The 23,816-nt window shown below is 35.7% G+C and overlaps 1 protein-coding gene across 15 annotated transcripts in view; it reads right to left on the reverse strand.

Annotated features, from left to right (window-relative positions):
• LOC106883961 (transmembrane protein 245) overlaps window positions 1-23,816 on the reverse strand; it is a 501,684-nt gene that overhangs the window by 225,107 nt on the left and 252,761 nt on the right. For 7 of the 15 annotated variants that reach the window (XM_089349234.1, XM_052966324.2, XM_089349231.1 and 4 more), the window contains exon 10: window positions 9,156-9,197. The exons of the other annotated variants lie outside the window; for them this stretch is intronic. In XM_089349234.1, coding sequence (XP_089205360.1) covers window positions 9,156-9,197 — 42 coding nt within the window. The remainder of the gene's footprint in view (window positions 1-9,155; window positions 9,198-23,816) is intronic. 15 annotated transcript variants of the gene reach the window in all.

Raw genomic sequence — 23,816 nt, forward strand, 5'->3', positions numbered from 1 at the left:
TACAGGAGAGTTCAAGCAGTCCTAAAATCCGAGTTAAATGCACATTATAAGGTGTTAGCTCTAAATTTCTTAGCAGTTCCGGTTGTTATTTACAGTTTCAATGTGTTGAACTGGGATATGAGTGAAATAAGGAAGATTGACAGGAAAATCCATAAATTGCTAACTTGCAATAAGATGCACCACCCAAAGGCAGACACAGATCGTCTTTACCAGAGCTCAAGGAGGTTAAGGCTTGATCCAGTATGAAATCTCTTACAAAACCACCACAATAGGACTGGTAAAATATCTTGAAACATTTAATGACTAGATGCTAAAGCTCACTGGAATCCATGAAAGATGTAAGAAGCTTCATTTTGTTATGAAGGAGAGCAAAAAATTTTCAAGTGAATTTATGCATAATACCCAAGTTGAACAGCTTGATGGAAGTGCAGCGACTGTAATTGCAAAGAAGGTGAAATCAATAGCAAAGCAAAATGCATTTGAACAATTGGCTGATAGGTGGGAACAAAAACCTCTGCATGGAAAATATGTGGCCAGTAGCAAACAAGCTGATGTTGACCAGAAGTACACCCATCAATGGCTATGGAGCTCAGGGCTAAAGGCAGAGAGAGAAGACTTTATTTTGGCTGCTTAAAATCAGAGCTTATTAACCCAGAATATCAAGCCAAAGTGATGAAAAATAGTGTGTAGACCCAAAGTGTTGATACTGCAATGATAGGATTGAAACAGTGGACCACCTAATCTCTGGGTGTAAGGTTTTAACACTTTAGCACAAATCAAGACATGACAGAGTTGGCCAATAACTACATTGAACAATGTGCCAGCATCATAAAATCAAAACTGCTGAGAAATGAGGCTGTAACTGAGGAAGAAAATGTAATGATTCTTTGGGACTTTCCAGTATGTACAGACCAGACTATCAAAGCAAATAAACCAGATATTGTTCTGAAAGACCAAAACAATAAAATCTGTTTATTGATTGACATGAGCATACCTTGTGATTATAATATCTCAGCTAAAGAATTTGATAAGCTCAGAAAATATAAAGATTTGCTAATGGAAGTCGAAAAGTTGTGGCATCTCAAGATGGTTACAATACCAGTAATTATAGGAGCACTTGGAATGATCAAAAAAGGAACTGAAAATTATTTAAGAATAATCCCTGGCTTACCATCCATGCAGGAAGTGCAGAAAATTGTCTTAACTGGTGGTACATCACATGTACTGAGAAGAGCATTGTCGCTGTGAATTTTCTTTCTTTTTTCCCCTTTATTTTCTTTGTTTACTTTTTTATTTTTTATTTTTTCCTTTTTCCTCTGTCTTTCTTCCTCTTTTTCTCTATCACATGACTTTGTAAATGAACAATCTGATGTGTTTATTTTAATGGCCTACTGATGTATACAATGTGTTTCTCTGCCCTAGGTGTCAGGAAGACACTTGGCAAAAAAATGGAAGCAAAATTGAAAGAAGATGATAATGAAAATAATAATAATCCTTTCTACTATAGAAACAAGGCCTGAAATTTTGTGGGAGGGGGCTAGTTAATTAAATCGACCCCAGTTCTCAACTGGTACTTATTTCACTGACCCTGAAAGGATGAAAGGCAAAATCGGCCTCGGCAGAATTTGAACTCAGAATATAGCAACAGATGAAATACCGCTAAGCATTTTATTCAGTGTGCTTACAACTCTACCAGCTCGTCGCCTCATAATAGTAATAACAATAATAATGATGATGATGTTATTGATAATAATAATGATACTTTCAAATTTTAGCACAAGGCCAGGAATTTCGAAGGGATGGGGTAAGTCAATACTATTGATCCAGTACTTGAGTACTTGACAGGTACTTTATTTTATTGACCTCAAAAAGAGGAAAAGGCAAAGTTGACCTTACTAACATTTGATTTTACAATGTAAAGAGCCAGAAAAAGTGCCATTAAGCATTCTGTTAGCTTGCTGTCTTAGTAGTAGTAGTAGTAGTAATAATAATAATAATAATAATAATAATAATAATAATAATAATAATAATAATAATGATGATGACAAATAGTAAAAAATAAAAACAATAGTATCAGTGATGATAATAATAATAATGAAAGGAAGCGGGTGGAATCTCCTCATGTCCTGATTAATGATACAGCTAGTGATGGTGTCAGAATAAAAACACTGGTAACTGCACAGCCTGATAATCGCTACCTCATATGAGTGACAATGAAAAAACAAAATATTGTGAATAACGGTGGTAATGAAACTGATGGCACTGATGGTGACAGTGTTGCACCCGGCAGGCTCAGAGATTCTGGTCCGGCTCCAACCTGTCAATATCCAGAAAGGGACCACCACACACGGTGAAGATGGAGCAACCAATTAATGCTGTGGTCATGGAGTGTTACTACTTGATCAACCCTGTAGATGAAAATGGTGCTCAAATTAGGGGTTACTAACAACATATGTATGATCACTGGACAATTTCATAGGGATGTTGAAGATAAGACAGGCAGAGAAAAAAGATAACTGTGGATGACTAAAAGTGATTTAAAACCAGAAATTGAGGCTCTAATCTGTGCTGCCCAAGAGCAAGCACTAAGAACAAATTATATAAAATACAGAATAGACAGCACATCAGTAAGTGATAAGTGCAGAATTTGTGGACAAAATGGTGAAACTGTATGGCATATTACCAGTCAATGTATGCCACTAGCCCAGAAAGAGTATAAGAAATGCCACGACAATATGGCAAGGCTTGTCCATTGGACACTTTGCAAAACGTATGGACTTGACAGAGCAAAAAATTGGTACAACCATAAACCCGAAGGCATCATCGAAAATGAAAATGCAAAGATCCTGTAGGATTTTATGATTCAGTGCGACCATGAGATAGAGAATAGGAAGCCAGACATAGTCTTAATTGAGAAAGAAAACAAACTATGCTGGATGATAGATATAGCATGCCCAGCTGACAACAAGGTATGCAATAAGGAAGAAAGAAAAGTCAATAGATATGACAGGTTAAGCAGTTGTGGTCGATAAAAAAGGTGGTAGTAGTACCAATAATTGTTGGAGCCCTGGGAACAGTGAGTAAAAATCTTGAGAAGTACATGGAACAAATAGGGGCTACAATAAGAGTGGAGCACTTGCAGAAAACTGCACTGCTTGGAACCGCTCGAAAACTCCGGAAGGTGCTCGAAAAATAAGCGGTGTTATCTGAGTTCACTGGTAGTGAACAGCTGACACCGTAGTACATCTACAGAGTTAGAAGCTGGGCAAAAGCAATAATAATAATAATAATAATTATAATAATAATAATAATAATGATAATAATAATAATAATAATAATAATAATAATAATAATAATAATAATAATAATAACAATAATCCTTTCTACTATAGGCAGAAGGCCTGAAATTTTGGGGGCATGGACTAGTCGATTTCATTGACCCCAGTACTTGACTGGTACTGATTTTATCAACCCTGGAAGGATGAAAGGCAAAGTTAGCCTTGGCAGAATTTGATCTCAGAATGTAAAGATGAAATACCGCTAAGCATTTTGCCTGGTGTGCTAGCGATTCTGCCAGCTCGGTGCCTTCTATGATAACCAACAGTGATGATGATAATAATAATAATAATAATAATAATAATAATAATAATAATGATAATAATAATGATTTCAAATTTTGGCACAGGGCCAGTAGTTTCTGAGGGGAGGGGAAGTTGACTACATCCCCCCCCCCCTGGATAACTTGTACTTATTTTTTCAACCCCCAAAGGGATGAAAGACAAATCTGGCCATGACAGAATTTGAGGTCAGAGTGTAAGATGGACAAAATACCACTAAAAAATTTTGTCTGGTGTGCTAATGGTTCTGCCAGTTCACCACCTTAAGAAAAATAATAATAATGATAATAATAATCATGATGATGAGGATGGTTTCTAAAAAGGTACTACTACTACTACTAGTAGTAGTAGTAGTAGTAGTAGTAGTAGTAGTAGTAGTAGTAGTAGTAGTAGTTATCCTCTTTCTCCTCTTCTGAGTTTATCCTACTTTCCATGCTTGCATGGTTTAAATGGGACCTTTCCAGCCCAACATAACTTGTTCTGGTCCTTTGTCATCTCCTGATACTAGCCTTTATGACTTCCTGAGTCTTCCTCTTCTGTAGGTCCTTTCCAGTTGGATTACTAAGCAGTTCATTATCAAACTGTTATCCCTTATGAGCATCGCATGTCCACACCTGCACTGTCACTTCCCTTGCACACAACAGCTGATTCTTTTTGTAGCCAGTTTTACTCTCAACAGATCTGTTTCATTGTTGTTCATACACACTAGCATTGCACATCCACTGCAGTATGTGCAGGTTCACTTCATTTATTCCAGCCTTCATGCATTCTTCAGGTCAGTTGTCCATGTTTTGTAATTACATGACATCACAGTTTGTACAAAGGTATCATACAATTTAACCCAGAGAGAGAGAGAGAGAGAGAGAGAGAGAGAGAGAGAGAGAGAGAGAGAGAGAGAAAGAGAGATAGAGAGAGAGAGAGAGAATCACTTTATTTTTTATTGCCAGCAGAAGTAATGGCCTACTGTACTTTTTACACTTCATCTTAACTCTGGCTACTGTGCTTTTAGAACACCCACTTCCACGGCTAATTACATTACCCAGGGAACCAGAAGCAATCATCTACTTCAATGGAACCTTCTAGTCATTTGAAAGAATTTACTTTGTAGGTGAACTTTCAACTAATAACTTTTATGCATCTGCTATGTATGAAGTGTGAAGGCACATGGTTTAGTGGTTAGGATAGTTGGCTTATGACCATATGGCTGTGAGTTCAATTCCAGGTGATGTGTTGTGTCCTTGAGCAAGACACTTTATTTCATGTTGCTCCAGTCCACTCAGCTGGTAAAAATGAGTACTACCTGTATTTTGAAGGCCTGGCTTTGTCACACTGGATCTCCCTGAGAACTATGTTAAGGGTACGTGTGTCTGTGGAGTTCTCAGCCTCTTGTACGTTAATTTCACAAGCAGGCTGTTCTGTTGATCAGATCAACTGGAACACTTAATGTCATAACTGATAGAGTGCCAGTTATATAGGAAGTCTTTCATGTTTGTCACTTTGCCTGTGATTCTACTTACTCATACCTTTTTGCATACATAGAAAGGGCACTTTTCAAAAGAAGCAGAGCTTTGTATTCTTGTCTTTACCAGGTCCACTTTTAAATTGCTTGATTCTAGGTTTTGTTTCCATATTTGACTATGAGAACAATATGTGGGAATTTCTAGGGATAGCCATTTGAATTCTTATGTAATAGCATGGAGAGCTATAATTAATAAGAGGCTGCAGAGAACAACCCTGACAGACTTGCATGCTAGACTCCTTGCTAAATTCATTGCTAACTCACTTTACTGATAGCATCCCTGTACATGACTTGTATGGTTCTCACAAATCTTTCATCTACATTCATCAGCTTTTTTAGAGACTGAAAGACTACGGATTGTGGAATCCTGTCAAATGCCTTTTCCAGTCAACAAATGCTAGCTAAGTTACTCTAGGTTAAGGCTCTCTCTTGTAGTTTTCTCATTAAGAAGAGAGCACTGGTGGTTCTCACTCCAGGTACAGATTCAAGCTGTATCTCGGCTAAGCTAATCTATTACCTAATTTAGTTTGCTATAACTTTGTAACTTTGTTTATCACCTTAATGTCTATGTAGTTGCTCCTTTCTAATAACATCTCTTTTGCTCTTAAACAGTCGATGAGAATGCAGCTCTGATAATCATTGAGAAAAACACTTCCCTGTACTGCCTGATTCACTGTGTGGCCTGAGTATGCTCTACTTTGTTATATATTTTCAGCATCTATGTGACTAATCCCTGATGGTGAAGCTGCTTTCCTTTAGCTAAATATCATTAATGACACTTTTGACAGTGTTGCAACCAACTTCAAAAGCTGGTTCCTATGCTGGATCTACTTGGAGTAACCTGTAGCTCCCTCATACACTCTCCTCAATCAGCAACTTTCATTGGGGAATTTCCTTGCTTCTTTCCCCTATCTCAGTGTTGGAAAGGGTGAATGTGCACCCTATCATTATGTGTAAAAGTTTTGGGCTTTCTTAAAAGGTTGAGACTCCTCTTCTACCATCAAACTGTTTCAGTATCTACACATGGTCTTCATTTAAACATGAGTACTCTATCAAAGCTCTAAGTCCAGATCACATATAGCATCTCTGAAGATTGTACAAAAGGATAGCCTTTCCAAACATATCTTTCAAAAGAAATTTATTTTGGAAATCTATATTTAGATTCAAACATATAAATATAACTCACTTATTGTGGTTGATGCATTTATGCTGTCACTGCAACTATGCTATGAATCCTCAACAAAATCCACTTGTTATATTAATGTTCTTTTACCAGTATATTCCATATCTGATAGAATTGCATTAAATCTTCACATATGTACTTTTTGTGATTTGTCTGTGTGTTTTGATGTTGATTTGATTAGAACATGAAATCACTAATAAATTCTTTCTAGAAATATTCTTTCTTATCACAGATTTGTAACTCAGTACAGCACCAGTCTGAGACAGAAATAAGAAACAGACCAGCTTACAAAATTTAAACCATGTATTTATCTTTTGCCAGGCAACACTGTTACTGACTACACTACAAAGCTTACAGTGTCTAACTGAACAGCAGTCAGTTTGTGGATTTCTACAGATTTGTTTAGGGATCAATTTCCCCGCATAAGTTGAGACAAAAAAACAAAAAATAAATAAAAAAAAAAAAAAACTCTTCTCTGCTCATGTCCTGGTTACCACAGTATTCTTTAACGAACATTTACTAAGAATCATGAAGAAAATGTAAATGTAGACCTAAGTCCAGTTAAAAAAGAAAAGACTTTTCTAACATCACTTGCTATTTTTATAATGCTTTCATCACCAACATTCTAAAGTAGAGAAATCAATTAACAAATCTCTTACAATACTTACTCCTCTGTTGCCTCTCTTTACTCATGCACATGCATGAGCACACACACATACACACACATGCAGGTATGCACACACTTTATTTCTATTCTCAACATTTTTCAAGAAAATATGTTCACTGCCAAATTTCCAAGTACATTGTTGAAACACCTTTCCAAGTTATTTTCCCATTTGGTACTATTTCAAAATGTAGGCTATGACTAATTTGTACACAGAAAGTGTTACCGATGATACTAGTAAAGATGCTATCTCTGATATCTTTCATATTATCGGTTTTTCATTGTAGCTTGTGCCACATTAGTCTAACAAAGTCTTTAGTCTTCACTTATCTTTGTGCATCTCTTTAAATGGAACATAAGATGGCAAGATGTCAAACAACTGTCATATTCAGCAAAGAATTTGGACTGTCATACACATTGTACATATCTAATTCATGTTTCAAAATGTAGAGGTGTGACTGCTGTGTAGGTAAGCTACTACACTATCAGTCCACAGGTTTTAAGTTCAAACAAATTGCAGAAATTTTGTTTTATTTTCAGGCAAAAATATTTTAAAATGTGACCTTAGTTTATCTAAGCAAGTAGAGGTACAAGCGCTTATAAGGAATATTGCATCTAGCAGGCTAGTGTCCTCCCTAGTGGGGGACATTTATCTTTTATCTGCTTCTTTTGCAACCGTAAAACTGGAGATAATAAAGGCTTAGAATATATTTATATGCTGTCATAAATATTACCCTTTTCCTCTCAATTCTAAATGCAGTAAAAGGTATAAATATCAATAAGGAAGTGTTCAAGATATATATATCAGTGACTTATTAAGGAAGCTATCATTGTGGAAAAAGTTGAAATAAGACTTGCTGTCCAAGTCCTGCAGGCTAATTTGAATACATAGAGCTGTTCAATACTTTTATCTGCAGAGTGATGAGAATATCATGTGAGAATTATCTCTTAAGATGGCTCGAGGTATTCTCAAAAATACTGTCTATAGTTTAGCAAGACAGCTTGTTCTTTTTTTGGCCATATTCCTATAATATAAATACACTTCAATATGAAATATGGTACTGCCATTATCAATAATATAGGAAGTGAACAGAATAATTAGTCAACTAAAATAGAACACAATAATTATCAGTTTAAATGGAGATACTCATATTAATAATACTCAGTAATTACTTTGTTCTTTTTCGAGACTTCCATGGCAACTTCAATAAATATTGTCTTGTTATTTTCTGAAAATGTAACTTCAAAATCTATAGGATAATGTAAATAATCTGAGACTATGATACAAGTTCAATTCTTGGTTGAGAGATATCACATTGCCTTCTCCTTTGCATTTTGGATTTCTGGTTTTCATTGAGAGGATGGAGAAGTTAGTTGTGCAAGGGTACCCCTGATATATTAAATGAAGACAGAATCTACAAGGGTGGTCCAAAAACATTTTAGGACATTGTTCAATTAAAATGTATGCATGTATGTGTGTGTGTGTGTGTGTGTGTGTGTGTGTGTGTGTGTGTGTGTGTGTGTATTATACATAGGTGGAAGCCAAAGAAAACAAGCAAGGGAAAAATGTGGAAATCAATTGAAGACTTAATATTTGAAAGCTCATGCTTTTTATCATGGTAAGCAAATTGAATGGAAGGCCAATGGAAAGAAAGAATTGCTTCTCAATATTTTAGCTTCTTTTTAAGCAATGTTCAACTCCTGCACATGCATGGAACATAATAAATACTTTGGAATCATGTGGCTTACACGAAGGATAGATACATATTTTAGGACCCATTGATTCATAGATATAGAACTGAATGTCATAACAGATACATCATTAGAAATGTCAACTGCAATTGATGTTTTAACAACCTAATATAATTAGAGATATACAAAAGCTAGCAAAAATGTGTAAAAACTTATACATTCTTAGAGATGGAATATTGTGCTTGGCTATCTGAAAAAGCAATAGGCAAAGAGGACAAAAAAATTCAAAAGTAAAAAGCCATTTTTAAAAAGACAAAGATGTATATTAATTAAAAAAAAACAACAAAAAACAAATCAGAAGGTATGTGCTAAGTTTTAGCAGCTAAGATATTGCTCAAATGGTTTCTCAATATAGTGAAGGAACAGTGGTTGGCAAAAACCCTGAAACTAGTTTTAAAGCATCAGTGCACACAAGCTAACCTGTTTTAATCGAGCAGCCTCTAATTTGTCACTGGAACTTTTCTGTAAAACAAAAGCAATTAAATACAGGGTCTTCATCAGGCCTTTAGGTGAGTCAAATAGAAATTATCATTCTGAAATGAATTAAATATATGGCATTCATGAGTTGTTACAGGGCAGTAAATATAAGGTTAATAGTTTGGAGTTGAATTCTGATGGGAAAGTAAACATTTCCATTTTAAACCAAACACTTATACACTCAAGTAAACATGTAATTTCATACATAAATATTCATATATTTTGTGTGTATATATGCATTCATATACATATGTATACAAAACATACAAATACATATATACGTCTATATATATGTATGTATATATACACACATACACACACACACAAACACACACACATACACACACACACACATACACACACACACACACACACACACACACACACACACACACACACACACACACACACATATATATATATATATATATATATATATATATACACTTGTTATTTTTGTTCTAGTTTCAGCAGAGTACCTGCAGCCATATTATTGAAGCATTGATATTAGAAACAATGCTCTGGGTTAAAAGAAAAAAAATCAATATATTGATATGTATGTATAATGATGTGATTGAACTTAGGTGATGTTGTGTTTCTTCCTTGGAGAAAGATATAAGTTAATATTTAAGAAATCTTACAGTATCTTTCGATATGAGGATTTATGAAGAAATGTGCTGTTAGTATTAATGTCAGTGAACTTTATGATTCTCCTGTTTCCTCTCTCTCAAAACTCTATGTGCAAATAGAAATTATACATCCAATCATAGATAATAAATTACTATTAGCAATGGTGAATATAAATGTGTTTCTGTGTAGAATGTTTAGTGTGGAATAGACTGTTTGTTGACCATCAGTATGATCATCGATTTAAACCTGCATTCTGTAATAGCCTGAGATGGATAGGTCATCAACAGTCCAAGCTGGTTCTTATATGGAGTTACTACTCTCATAAATGGTTTAAAGGAAAACGTTTCACTTGCATGCTCCACGTTTGGCATGGCTTTATGACTGAATGTCCTTCCTAAAGCCAACCACTTTACAAAGTGTAAAAACAGTAAAGACCCCTTTGGTTATGAATGACCATGCAATGCACTTTGAAATTCCTCTCCAAGGCAAGATTGTTTATGGAAGACCAGCAGTCACCCATGCCTACCAGCCTCCCCTATCCATGCAGCTAATGTTATCCAAGGGAAAGGCAAAGGCCAATACACCTTGACACCAGTGACATTGCAATTCATTTCTACAGCTGAGAAAACAGAAGTAACACGAAATAAAATGTCTTACTCAAGAAAACAACACATAACCTGGTCCGGGAATCGAAATCACTACCACATGATTATGAGCCCTATACTCTAACCACTGAGCCATGTGCCTTCACCTGCAAAGTGTACTGGCTGCATTTTATCCTGGCACCAACAGTAAAGAAGTTGCCATATCGTTGGCAAGATCCATGAGTTCTCTCTACTCTATGTTATCTTCATTCATATGCCAACCACTTTACAGAGTGTACTGGGTGCATTTTCTCATAGTACCAGCACTAGAAAAGTAGATCTGTTCAATGTAAAACTAAAAAGAATCTTCTTTTCTCAATGTTGTTTCCATTTGTCCAAGGTATATCAAGCTGAAAGGGTAAATAGAACCCATTGCTGGCTGTTAGGTGTACAATGATATGACATTGAACCAGACTGATCTGGTAACTCTTTGTTGACAGTTAAACTGACTATTTGGCAGACTGTTGTCTGATACTGGTTCAGATTTGATCTCGTACCTATTCCTAACACCTGAGGGAATTAAAGTACTGGAGTAAATATATATATATATATATATATATATATATAAAACAAAATGCCAGCAATGGATTTGAACTCATGGCCTCTGAGAAGACACTAAATTGCCTTAACCATTTGAACATCTCACCTGCAAAAAACTTATTGAAATCTCAAATACTGAGATTATGAATATTTTTTGACAGACAACTTGAGACATAACAAAAATACAAACAAAAAAGGGAAGAAACATTAATATATGAAGTAAAAACTTAAAACAAAAAACGCATCAAAAAATTTCTGAATTCCTAACAAATGGAATGTGTGGCCAAGTTTTATGTCTTGGTTGAAGTAATTTATTATTTCACTTGTGCCATTGAAGCTCATGAGAAATGTATGAAGATGACACAATCTCATCTCTCTTCCCTGTAAATATGTGGTCTTGTATTTAAATTAGAAATCAATACTAATTTTAGACAATCCTTTATAGGTCCTCACCCCACCACATTTCTTCAGAATTGCAAGAGAAAAACACATTTACATATAATTCTTACATGTATATATTATGTATATATGCACATATGTATGAATATATATATATATATGTATGTGTGTATATATGTGTATATATATATGTATATATGCGTATATATATATATGTATGTATATATATATGTATATATGCGTATATATATATATATGTATGTATGTATGTATGTATGTATGTATGTATGTATGTATAAATATATGTGTGCGTGTGTGTATATGAATTTACATATAATTGAAATGATGTTCATGTCTTGAAAGCTCATAATAAGAGCTGTCATTATGACACACATAACAAGGGAGAGATTATATCATGAGGTCAGGCTGTCAAATACAATGAAGTAGAAGCAAAGAAATAATAACTATTTTGCAACATAGAAGATAATGGATATTTTTTCTTACTAGACATTAAGCTAATTTTTGATGGAGAGTGGTAGATTCACCAAAATTAACCTTAATATATTACTGTTACCTTTTTTACAACCCCCATGAGGGACAAAAAAGCAAAAAAAAAAAATTGTTTGGATTCAGAACCAAGAGGAATGAAATTAAATACTGCAATATATTTAGTGCATCACTTCATCATTTCTGCCAACTCCACCAGCCCAGTGGAGAAAATAATTAATATGTATAGCTATGAAGTAGATACACTGATATTATAATTTGTCAGTCTATCTTTTATTGAAGCATTAAATCACCTAATGTTAACTTGCCTGCTCACTTCTGACTCTTCAGCTTTCTTGACCTTTACTTAAACAGGTGAAAAGTAGTATCACAAATTCAAAGGTTATTGCTGTCTATTTCTTTTTGAGAAATCTACTTAGCTACAAGATAGATAATTACTGCAAAAGAAGTGTTTCGGAAAATAAAAAACAACAACAATAAAAAACAAATAGAAAATAGAGATAATTCATTGTACTTTTATAATTATTAACAAATATATCTCACAGGAAAGGTATGCAAAAAGTTAAAGGAGTTCTAATTGCTGTCAAAAAAATCTTCCCAATAGCTAAAATACAAAAAACTGCTGACTTGGAAATGGTTGCTGCTACAGAGGCCTGGTTGGTGGCCCAACCTTCCGAGTTCCTTTTAGAGTGGTCCTTAGAAAAACTGAAGGACCACTGCAATAAGTGTGCGAATCTGAGAATATGATGAATAAAATCATAATTAACTGATCCACCTGTATTTTCTCATACCCAAAGCCAGGAACTTTTCAGCATCTCCTCAGATATAGCTAGACATAATGGAGACTTGCTCTTTTATGTCACACTTCAGTTTTCTCTCACCTTTGAGGAATATGTCAAAAATAATGATGTTGCACTTGATATCAGCAAAGTCACCCACTCTTTGTAATGTTAACCACCTAAGTTTTGTTACTTATGGTCCATTCTCATCTCTCATTTCAGATAGCAGTATTTTACAGTCAAAACCCTCCATAGCTGATTGTACTTGTAGTATTCTCTCTCCAAACCACAAAATCAATTTAAAAGGTTATACATATTACCTTCAAAGTTATATTGAAATCTTTAATATTTCCATATGCAAAATTATGGAAACACACCCAAGATTATACATATGATAACCTAACAAGGAGATTGGCAACATGTTGCATGGCTCCCCTATCCGACCTATAGCAGCATGGAAAAGTGAGCATTAAAGCATTGATGATGAATGATGATGATGATGATGATGATGATGAAAATAATATCATTGCTTTCAGTGACCACAACTGCCTCAAAATTTATGAAAGCATTACATGTGCTGTTGGAATGAAAGAAGAATATTTGTTGAGCTCTTAGATAATACAGCACTGAGAATTGTCTTCATTTAAATGTTTTTGCAGTGTCAGGTTAAAGTGGAACCAATGTGTGAATACTGGACAGTGTGACTCCCTCATCTCTCAGTGCTGTTTTCCTTATCTTTTCCTATATATATATATATATATATATATATATATATATATATATATATAGTGAGAATAAATGCATCACGTTAACTCGGTATATCAACCTGTAAAACGGCTGGGATATCTTGTTTTTTAGTGTAATTTTGCTACCCATGGTAACTATTAACGTATTCAAATTATCGAAAGTTTCAATAACTGAGATAATATTAATACACATAAAATAATATATATATATATATATATATATATATATATATACACATATATATAAATTCAAAAAGGGATAAAACTCTTTTACAAGAATTTTATCAAGAAGCCAGTGTGTAAAAAAATTTCATAAGGGAAATTTCTATTCACAAGAATATAATTATTCGTTTATATTTATATAAAGGGCATTATTACAGAAAATAATAATGCCACACTACGTATCCGACAGAGTGTTCGTTTTTGGTGAGGTGAGAATTCTGTTTATTTGTATATATTTTTGGGACAATACTGTACTGATGAACGAAATCTAGATTCATTCTAGTAATCGCGAAATCGGCCGATACACAGTTAAGTTTATTTAAAAGAAAGTTGGTCGTCTTCTGTTGGTTGTTTTTTCCTCGCATTAGGTACTAAATGTGGTTATTTTGAGAAGTCCACTGTGTGGCGTTATTATTTTCTGCAATAATGCCCTTTATATAAATATATATATACACACACACACACACACACACACACACACACGCACCTTTTTTAGCTGTCTGTGACTTGTTTCAGTCATTAAACTATAGCCATGTTGAGTCACCACCTTGAAGAATTTTAGTTGAAAGCAGCCCACAGAGATGAGAGAATCACTATATATCATTTAACTGGAAAAAATTTTAAAATTTTATTGCTAGAAATGTGACATAAGTAAATGAATCCAAAGACCCAATCTTGAACAATGTGATTGAATTAGCAACGAGAAAAAAATGTAAAAAACATTAAAATTGGGACTCAAGTTTATTTATTTTGTGGTGTATAGTAAATCATGGCTAGATGATGCAGAAACTGTATTCTGTGGATATAAGGATAATTATTGATTAAATATTGAATTAGTAGGCTGAGATCTACTTTCATGCTCTCCGGGTTTGTCAATAAAAGGAGGTGGGGGAAAGAAAATTTCGTTTTGGTTTTAATTCACCTGAGTTGTTTGAAAGAGTTCTGTTGATGTCTGCTTCCTGCAGGATTTCTTCAGTGATGTTACTACGAGATTTTAATAATCATCTCTTAGATAATGTTTGTTAGCTTTGCTGCACTGTTACATTCTTTGTGTTTTATTTAAGTGCATATGCATGTATGGGCATATTTACAATTACGTCAGGTTTACAATTCACTAACAATTCAACTTATTAGCAGGAGTGTGGAGAGACATTAAAATATATAAAAGAACAAATCATAAAATGAATATATATAAACCTATGAACACAGATTTTTCCAACTGTGTATGAAAGTTGAAAACCTAAACTGAATCATATGCTCAGTTGATAAGCTTAATATTGAATTTATCCAAAACTCATATCAGTTTCTATATATTTAAAAGTAGTTAAAAACAATTATACAACTGAGAGCATGTTTTTATCACAACATTTAAAGTATGGTCATACATTTGTTTACAAGAATTGAGATTAAGAACAAAGGCACCAACTGCTTAAAAATATAGCTGAAGCCAAATGTATAATTAAAAAGATAATGTATAATTAAAAAAATAACGTATAATTAAAACAATAATGATAAAAAGTAGCTATTGAAGTGAACACTGCCCACAGTTTTACAGTCCACATCATCATCACCAATATCATCACTATTAACACTGTCATCATCAACGTTGTCATTGTTGTTGTCGTTGTTTTAACATCCACTTTCCTATGCTCACATAGCCTGGACAGAATATGTCAAGGAAGATTTTCTCTGACCAGATGCCCTTTCTGTTGCCAACCTTCACCCATTTCCAAGTAAGGTAATATTCCCCCACAAGACATACTTTCATGGAAGATTGGAAATAAAGGACACTACTGCTTATACATGATGGTGGCACCAGTTTACAACTATTATGTAATGCCAAGGCAAAGAGACAGTAACACACACACACACACACACACACACACACTCATACACACACACACACACACACTCACACACACTCACACACACACACACATGATGGGCATCTTTCAGTTTCTGTTTACCAAATCCACTTGCAAGGCTTTAGTCAACCCAGAGCTGTAGTAGAAAATTCTTGCCCAAGGTGCCATACAGTAGGATTGAATCCAAAACAATGTAGTTGGGGAGCAAACTTTTTGTCACATACCCATGCTTGTGCCACATGGATGTCAAGAAAAACACATCAGGAGATGACAACATTTCAGTGAATCGTTAGTAAAGTTGAACATAATACACATTTGTTTGCAATAGGAAAAAAACTTTGAGATGTTTTTACCACTCATCAAAACACCCACTAGAACACAAACTCAGTGATCTGTTATTTTATCTACCTTTAACTATAAACAAGTGTACATGAAAAATCTCTACATTAAAAAAAAACAATCTCTACATTAAAAAAACAATCTCTACATTAAACTACTTAACTGAATGGTTGGATTTCCAACTCTACATGAGTAAACTCAACAAAATCAACTTTACACAAGTCAATTCTACATGTGTCAAATTTACATACATCACTCTTCCTGCATAAGTGCAAGAATGAAATTTACTTAGGGGATGCACACCTAATTTTTCAGGGGGATGTTCAAAGCATTTTCATTGCCCCACAAAAATTTTAGTGACTGCACTCGTATCTTCTGCACCCACCTATTACTGAGCCTGTGTCTACCTGAAGTGATTGTACATAAATCAATGCTCTACATACATTAACCTAATATGTATCAACCCCGCATACGTCAATTCCACATTTGTCAAATTCACGTATATCAATTAAACATGGCAATTTTAATCTAATACTGCTTCTATTGCATAACACCTCATGGGCACTGTCAGTTATGATGACAAGGGTTCCAGCTGATCTGATCAACCTGTTTGTGAAATTAATCTGTATGTGGCTGAGCATTCCACAGATGCATGTACCCTTAACATAGCTCTCAGGAAGCTCCAGCACGACAAGGCTGGCCCTTTGAAATACTGGTACTATTCATAGGACAAGGCCTTTTGAAATACAGGTACTACTCATTTTTGTCGGCTGAGTGGATTGGAGCAATGTGGAATAAAGTGTCAAGCTGAAGGACACAATGCGTCAACAGGAATTTAACTCAGGATCTTATGATTGTGAGTTCATCACCCTAAGCGATGTGGCATGTGTCTTCACAAAGGTACATGTACCTTCACTAAGCCATGTACCTTCACTATTGCATATAACAGGTTTTTATTCAGCCGCATAACTATTTGCAATACCATCATCATCATCATCATCATCGTTTAACGTCCGCTTTCCATGCTAGCATGGGTTGGACGATTTGACTGAGGACTGGTGAAACCGGATGGCAACACCAGGCTCCAGTCTAATTTGGCAGAGTTTCTACAGCTGGATGCCCTTCCTAACGCCAACCACTCAGAGAGTGTAGTGGGTGCTTTTACGTGTCACCCGCACGAAAACGGCCACGCTCGAAATGGTGTCTTTTATGTGCCACCCACACAAGAGCCAGTCCAGGGGCACTGGCAACGATCTCGCTCGAAAATCCTACGGGAGCCAGTCAGGTGGTACTGGCAACGGCCACGCTCAAAATGGTGCATCTCATGTGCCACCCGCACAAGAACCAGTCCAGGGGCACTGGCAACGATCTTACTTGGCTTGCCGGGTCTTCTCATGCACAGCACATTTCCAAAGGTCTCGGTCAGTAGTCATCGCCTCGGTGAGGCCCAATGTACGAAGGTCTTGCTTCACCACCTCAGCCCAGGTCTTCCTGGGCCTACCTCTTCCACGGGTTCCCTCAACTGTTAGGGTGTGGCACTTTTTCACGCAGCTATCCTCATCCATTCTCACCACATGTCCATACCAGCGCAATCGTCTCTCTTGCACACCACAACTGATGCTTCTAATGTTCAGCTTTTCTCTCAAGATACTTACACTCTGACGGGTATTCACATTGACGTTACACATCCAACGGAGCATACTGGCTTCATTCCTTGCGAGCTTACGTATGTCCTCAGCAGTTACAGCCCATGTTTCACTGCCATGTAGTATGGCTGTTCGTACGCATGCGTCATACAGTCTGCCTTTTACTCTGAGTGAGAGTCCCTTTGTCGCCAGCAGGGGTAAGAGCTCTCTAAACTTTGCCCAGGCTATTCTTATTCTAGCAGCTACACTTTCAGCGCACCCACCCCCACTACTAACTTGGTCGCCCAGATAGCGGAAGCTATCGACTACCTCTAGTTTTTCACCCTGGAATGAGATAGAAGTTGTTTCCTGTTTGTTTACAGTCTTTATTGCACCTGAACATCTGCCACAAACAAAAACTAACTTGCTAGTTTTTGTTTGTGGCCAGTGAGTGTTTATTCACTGCTTTCCTATTTATCAGTGGTGACAAATCTCATCTAAACATGTAGTTGGCTGTGAGCACATGCAATAGACAATGCCCAACAAGGCGTAAATACACCTGGAATTCTCACTAGCTGCTGCTCAGTTAATTTTCCTCTCTCTCCAATACATATTGTATTTTTAAACATGGCAGAAATATTATCTCCTGAAAAATATCACTGTAAATTTGTCTTTTAATGATGTATTTATACAATCGAATCTTATACTGCTTCTACTTCATATAATGGACTTTTATTCAGCCAGATGGCTATTTGCAACACCAGTGAATGTTTATTCACTGATTTTCTATATATCAGTAGTGACAACTCTCATGTAAGGAAGTGGCTGGCTGTGAGTATATGCCATTGACAATGCTCAACAAAGCAGGAATGCATTCAGTGTTGTCACTAGTTATTACTGGGATGATTTTTATCTTCCTCATCTCCCTCCAATATACATTGTGCTTTTAAACACATCATGTCCATAACAAATGTTATATCTTACCGAATACCACTATAATTTTGTCTTTCAATGATGTCTTTACATCAAATATGACACATAGATGGCTGCGTGTGTAATACACACACACACACACACACACACACACACACACACATGCACACACATGCACACACATGCACATACATACATACATACATACATACATACATACATACATACATACATACACATATGATGAGCATCTTTCAGTTTCTGTCACAGACATTCATAAGGTTGTGGCTGGATGGGGCTGTAGTAGAAGACACTTGCTCAACATGTTGCATTGTCAGACTGAATCAGAAACCATGTGGGTAAGATGTATCATGATGATGATGATCATCATCATCATCACCATCATCATCATTTTAATAGCCACTTTTCCATATTTGAATGGACCAGAAGGGATTCATTGAGGCAAATTTTCTATGGCTGAATGGTAAAGTAAGTAAAGTTATCTTCCCAAGTCATACCAACTCATAAAGACTGGTTTCCTAGTTTTATGAAGTATATATTCCCCACTGGGATGAGATGTCAGCCCATAACAAGATTACTCCTTTTCACCAGCTGAGTGGACTGGAGCAACATGAAATAAAGTGTTTTACTTCAGGACACAATGCATTGCCTAGTTCAGAGATCGAAACCACAATCTTAAGATCATGAGTCCAACACCCTAACCACTAAGCCATGTGCCTCCACCTATGGCTGAATGCCCTTCCTGTCATCAGTTTTCACCTGTTTTCATGCAGATTAATATTTCCCCATGACTGGACATGTATAGAAGACTGGAAATGAGAGTCACCACTTGTATGACGGTGACATTCATTTATATCAAAGACAAAAACACATGCACGCACACATATATATACATGTGTGTGCGTATATATATATATCTGTATATGTATATATATATGCACACACACACATACATATAGAATAAGCTTCTTTCAGTTTCCATCCAGCATATCCCATCACAAGGCTTAGTCTGCCTGGGGCTATAGTAGAAGACACTCATCCAAGGTGCCATGCAAAAGGCTGAACTAAAAACCACATGGTTAGGAAGATTAGTTTTTTACCATGCCACCACATGTGTGTTTGTGTGTGTGTGTGTGTGTGTGTGCATGTATGATATACAAAATTTGATCCTGAAGTTGGGTTATTCTTTTCACTAATATTGCAAATTATAGTCACATCATAGCACTGAACAAGCACATAAGGGCATCTAGCAAAATGAAAATGACCAAATATTTCAAAACCCTGTTGTTAGCATGGATAAATGTATATAATCCAGCTTCAGTTCCATATAGCAAGGAATTCCTGCTTAATGCAAAAACTGCCTTTCTTAAGCTGCATGGAAACACAGGCATTCAGATCTTCCTCATGAAATGAAATTTTTCTGATAATAATCCGTGTTGTTCCTTTGACTGACAGCAGCTTTCATTTTCTTTAGCACAATACCAACACATTAATATGGACACAATTTTCCCCCCAGTTCTCTCTTTAGTAATATGCATATTTTGAAAAACCTCTCCTCTCTCTATCTGTAATGGCAATTGTACAATGTTGTAATGACAATTATACAACTCAGCGAAGTTTAGAAAATACCATACAATTTGTTATTGATTTTTGGGACAAATCACAAGATGTTGTCAGTTGTTTAACAGGGGTCCCTTGGAAAGCTCAACATTTGATATAAGGGAAAACATACATTCTCAAAGGCTTTCATTTCCATTGATGCTTTTCAATGAAATGCACTATGTTACAAAATAATGCTGCAATAGACTTGTAAGAATAAATTAGTGAGATACAGCAAGTAGTTGGTGGGGAGGTCAATCATTAACGAAAATACTAGTTTTAACCCTTTAGGATTTAAACAAGCCATATCTAACCCAAATGTTCTGCATGTTTTGCATTCAAACCAGCTAGATCTGACCTCTCACACTTACCCAATGATATCATTCTAAAAATATACAATTGCATCACTGAAATCTTAAAGCTATGAGATAATGTGTGATTAAATCTAAACAATGTGAGTAAATATGCATTAATTTTGACAGAATAATCTGAATGCTAAAGAGTTAATGTCTCTTGAAACTATGAAGCAAGAGTCATCAAATTCAGGACAAAAGATCTAGAAGGAAATATAAACCCCACTTTCCCTTATTTTTGTAAAAACTTTTCTAACAAATATGACTTTAAGTGAATGGAACTAGTGGAAGAGGAAAACCCAGGAAGACATGGGACAAAGTACTGAAGGCTGGTCCCAAGACACTGAGCCTTATGAAGGAGATGACTGAGGACTTATTTAGCACCTTGCTGTAGTCAAGAAGACCCATTTGCTACAGCAGAATTGATACTGGTACTAGTACCACATAAAAAGCATCCAGCACCTAGTACACTCTGTGGAGTGGCTGGCATTAAAATGGATATCCAGTTACAGAAAATATGCCAGAACAGACAATGGGGCCTGGTGCAGCCCCTGGCCTTACCAGCTCTGGTCAAACTGTCCCACCCATGCCAACATAGAAAATCGATGTTAAATGAAGATGATGATGATGATGATGACAATAACATTTTTTCTAAACGACTATTAATTTCTTTTGAGTGTATATTTAGAATATTTATATCTGCATAATGGTTTGCTAGTTCAACCTCTGTTTATTAGCAGATAATTTGAGGTTATGCAGATTTTTTTTAACTAGAAACCTTTATCTCTTAACCCAAAACAGTGCATAAAGCTATCCACTTAGTTTAGAAATAAAGGTTTCTAGTTCAAATCAAGTGTAAGATCATGAACATATCCAGAAATAAGACACCTGATGACAACTGGATATGAAATAGATTAAATCTTAATGTAGATATAGATATTGTAAATATAGAGTACCAAATATGGCATTAATAACCCTGCAAATTATAATCTTAATACAGTTAGTAACCCTTTGTCCAAAATTCCCAAATCTGAAAACTTCTAAAATCCCAAACTTTTTTGAATGCGAGGTCTTTATATCTTTTATTTGTTTCAGTCATTAAACTGTGGCCATGCTGGGGTACCATCTTGAAGAATTTTTAATTGAATGAATTGACTTCAGTAATTTTTTTTAAAGCCTGGTACTTATTCTATCAATCTCTTTTGCTGAATTGCTAAGTTACAGGGACTTAAACACACCAATACCAGTTGCAAGTGGTGGTGGTAGGGACAAACACAGACACACATACACATATGATGGGCTTCATTCAGTTTCCATCTATCAAATCCACTCACAAGGCTTTAGTCAGCCCAAGACTATAATAGAAGACAGTTGTCCAAAGTGCCATGCAGTGTGACTGAACCTGGAACCATGTGGTTAGGAAGTAAGCTTCTTAGAACACAGCCATGCCTGCACCTATGCATGCAAATTGAAAATTCCAGGAAGCTCCAAGGAAGATTTAAAAAATAGGAGTGGTGGTGTTGTAGGTGAACATAAAACAAAAGTGTTAAAAGTAAAAATGATATGTAGGTATTTTTATGTGGTTGATAAACTCTGAAGTGAAAGTATAATAGGATGATTTGTCTTGATGAAAAGCAACAAATTCCTAAAGGGAATGTAGACTGATGCCAACAACATATAACACTACCTTCATGGTATATGCATAAGCTGTATTATGAAACATATATGGTTAATGTATTAGGCTTAGATCCCAAGCTAAGGCTGTCTGAAAAACATTTTAAATTTGAAACACTTCTAGTCTTAAGTGTTTCAGATAAAGTATCAGCAACTGTAACAATAACTCAATTGGAACTTTTATACATGAAAATAGTTTATTTTTAAGTTTATTCAATGCTTCATTTATCCAATCATTAACAGGGGAAATGGCTGGAAATAAACTGAAGAAAACAAAATAATAATCATCAACATTTAACATCCATTTTCCATGTTGGTATGAGTTGAATGGCTTGACAGGAACTGGCAAGGCCAGGGGTCTGCATCAGGTTCCATAGTCTGTTTTGGCTTGGCTTCTATGGCTGGATGCCCATCTTAATGCCAACCACTTCACAGATTGTGCTGGGAGGTTTTTTACATGGCACCATCAACAGTGCTTTTCATGTAGCACCATCACCAATGCTTTTTACATAGTACCAGCAGCCACACCAATGCTTTTTAATTGGAACCTTGGTTTTAGGATCTTAGTTCTGTTGTGGTGGGCAGGTCTTCTTGAGTACAGCAATGCATTACATATCTTAGTCCTCTGTCATCTCCTTCGTAAGGCTCAGCGTTTTGAGATTGGCCTTCAATACTTTATTCCATGTCTTATTGAGTCTTCTTCTTCCACAACTTCCCTCCATTTTAAGTGGACAAGATGATTGTAGCCTTTGATCTTAAAGCTGCTGATTAGAGTTGTCTGGAATTAAACAACAACAATAACAACATCAGAAGAGGAACATATTTGTTTAATTAGTTTCTGATCTAAGCAAATATTTTCATCATCTGATGTTGTTGCTATTGTTGTTTTTTAGCTACAGACATCCCTGATCAGTAGCTCTTAGATCAAAGGCTGCAACCATCTGGTTTTCATTTTCAGGAACAGTATATCTAAGACTACATTATCCATTATGTATCCAATATGTTCTTCCTCTGTTGCTGCTGTTTAGTCCCCATTTTTTTCCAAGTCAGCCCTGATGGAACAAACTTAAGGTCAAAAGCATTCCAGGCATGACCATCATGTCCTCTTGAATATATAAGAGTACACTGTCAAAGTGGCCTTTCTTTTTTTCAGATAGTACAGTTTGATTGGAGGAAGATGTGGTTGTTATTTCTAGGATGTCATCAACCATGCAGAAGTTAGTTCCCTTGTTGTTACTCATTTTTTTTGAAAGGTAAGAAAGGGCTTCTTTTTTTTATAAAGACCGAATTATCAGAGTTGTTAGCACATCGGTTGAAATGTCTTGCATTGTGCTCCAGTTCCCTGCTCTCTGACTTCAAACTTTATCAGGGTCAACATTGCTTTTCATTCTTTTGGGGTCAATAAATGCAATTCAGAGTGGTAGGTTGGTGGAATTGTGAGAACCCCAGAAGAGTTGCCTTGTGGTATCTATTCTTGCTCATAGTGTTCTGAGTACAAATTCTGTCCAGGTATCAGTGGCCAAAGATAATCACCGAGCCTTGGAAGTACCTTATTCAAGCAATTGAGCAATGTGAACAAGTAGGCTTTACAACCAGTATAGATAAGCCAGCAATAGTTATGCTGAGAGTTAGCCCTTTTATCATTGAGATTACTTGGCCAAATGTAATATTTATTCACACTGTTTTGAATTAATCATATATTATCTTGTAGCTTTGAGATTTCAATGA

This window comes from Octopus bimaculoides, chromosome 3 (genome assembly GCF_046866305.1).
Source record: "Octopus bimaculoides isolate indiv1 chromosome 3, ASM4686630v1, whole genome shotgun sequence".
Lineage (NCBI taxonomy): Eukaryota > Metazoa > Mollusca > Cephalopoda > Octopoda > Octopodidae > Octopus > Octopus bimaculoides.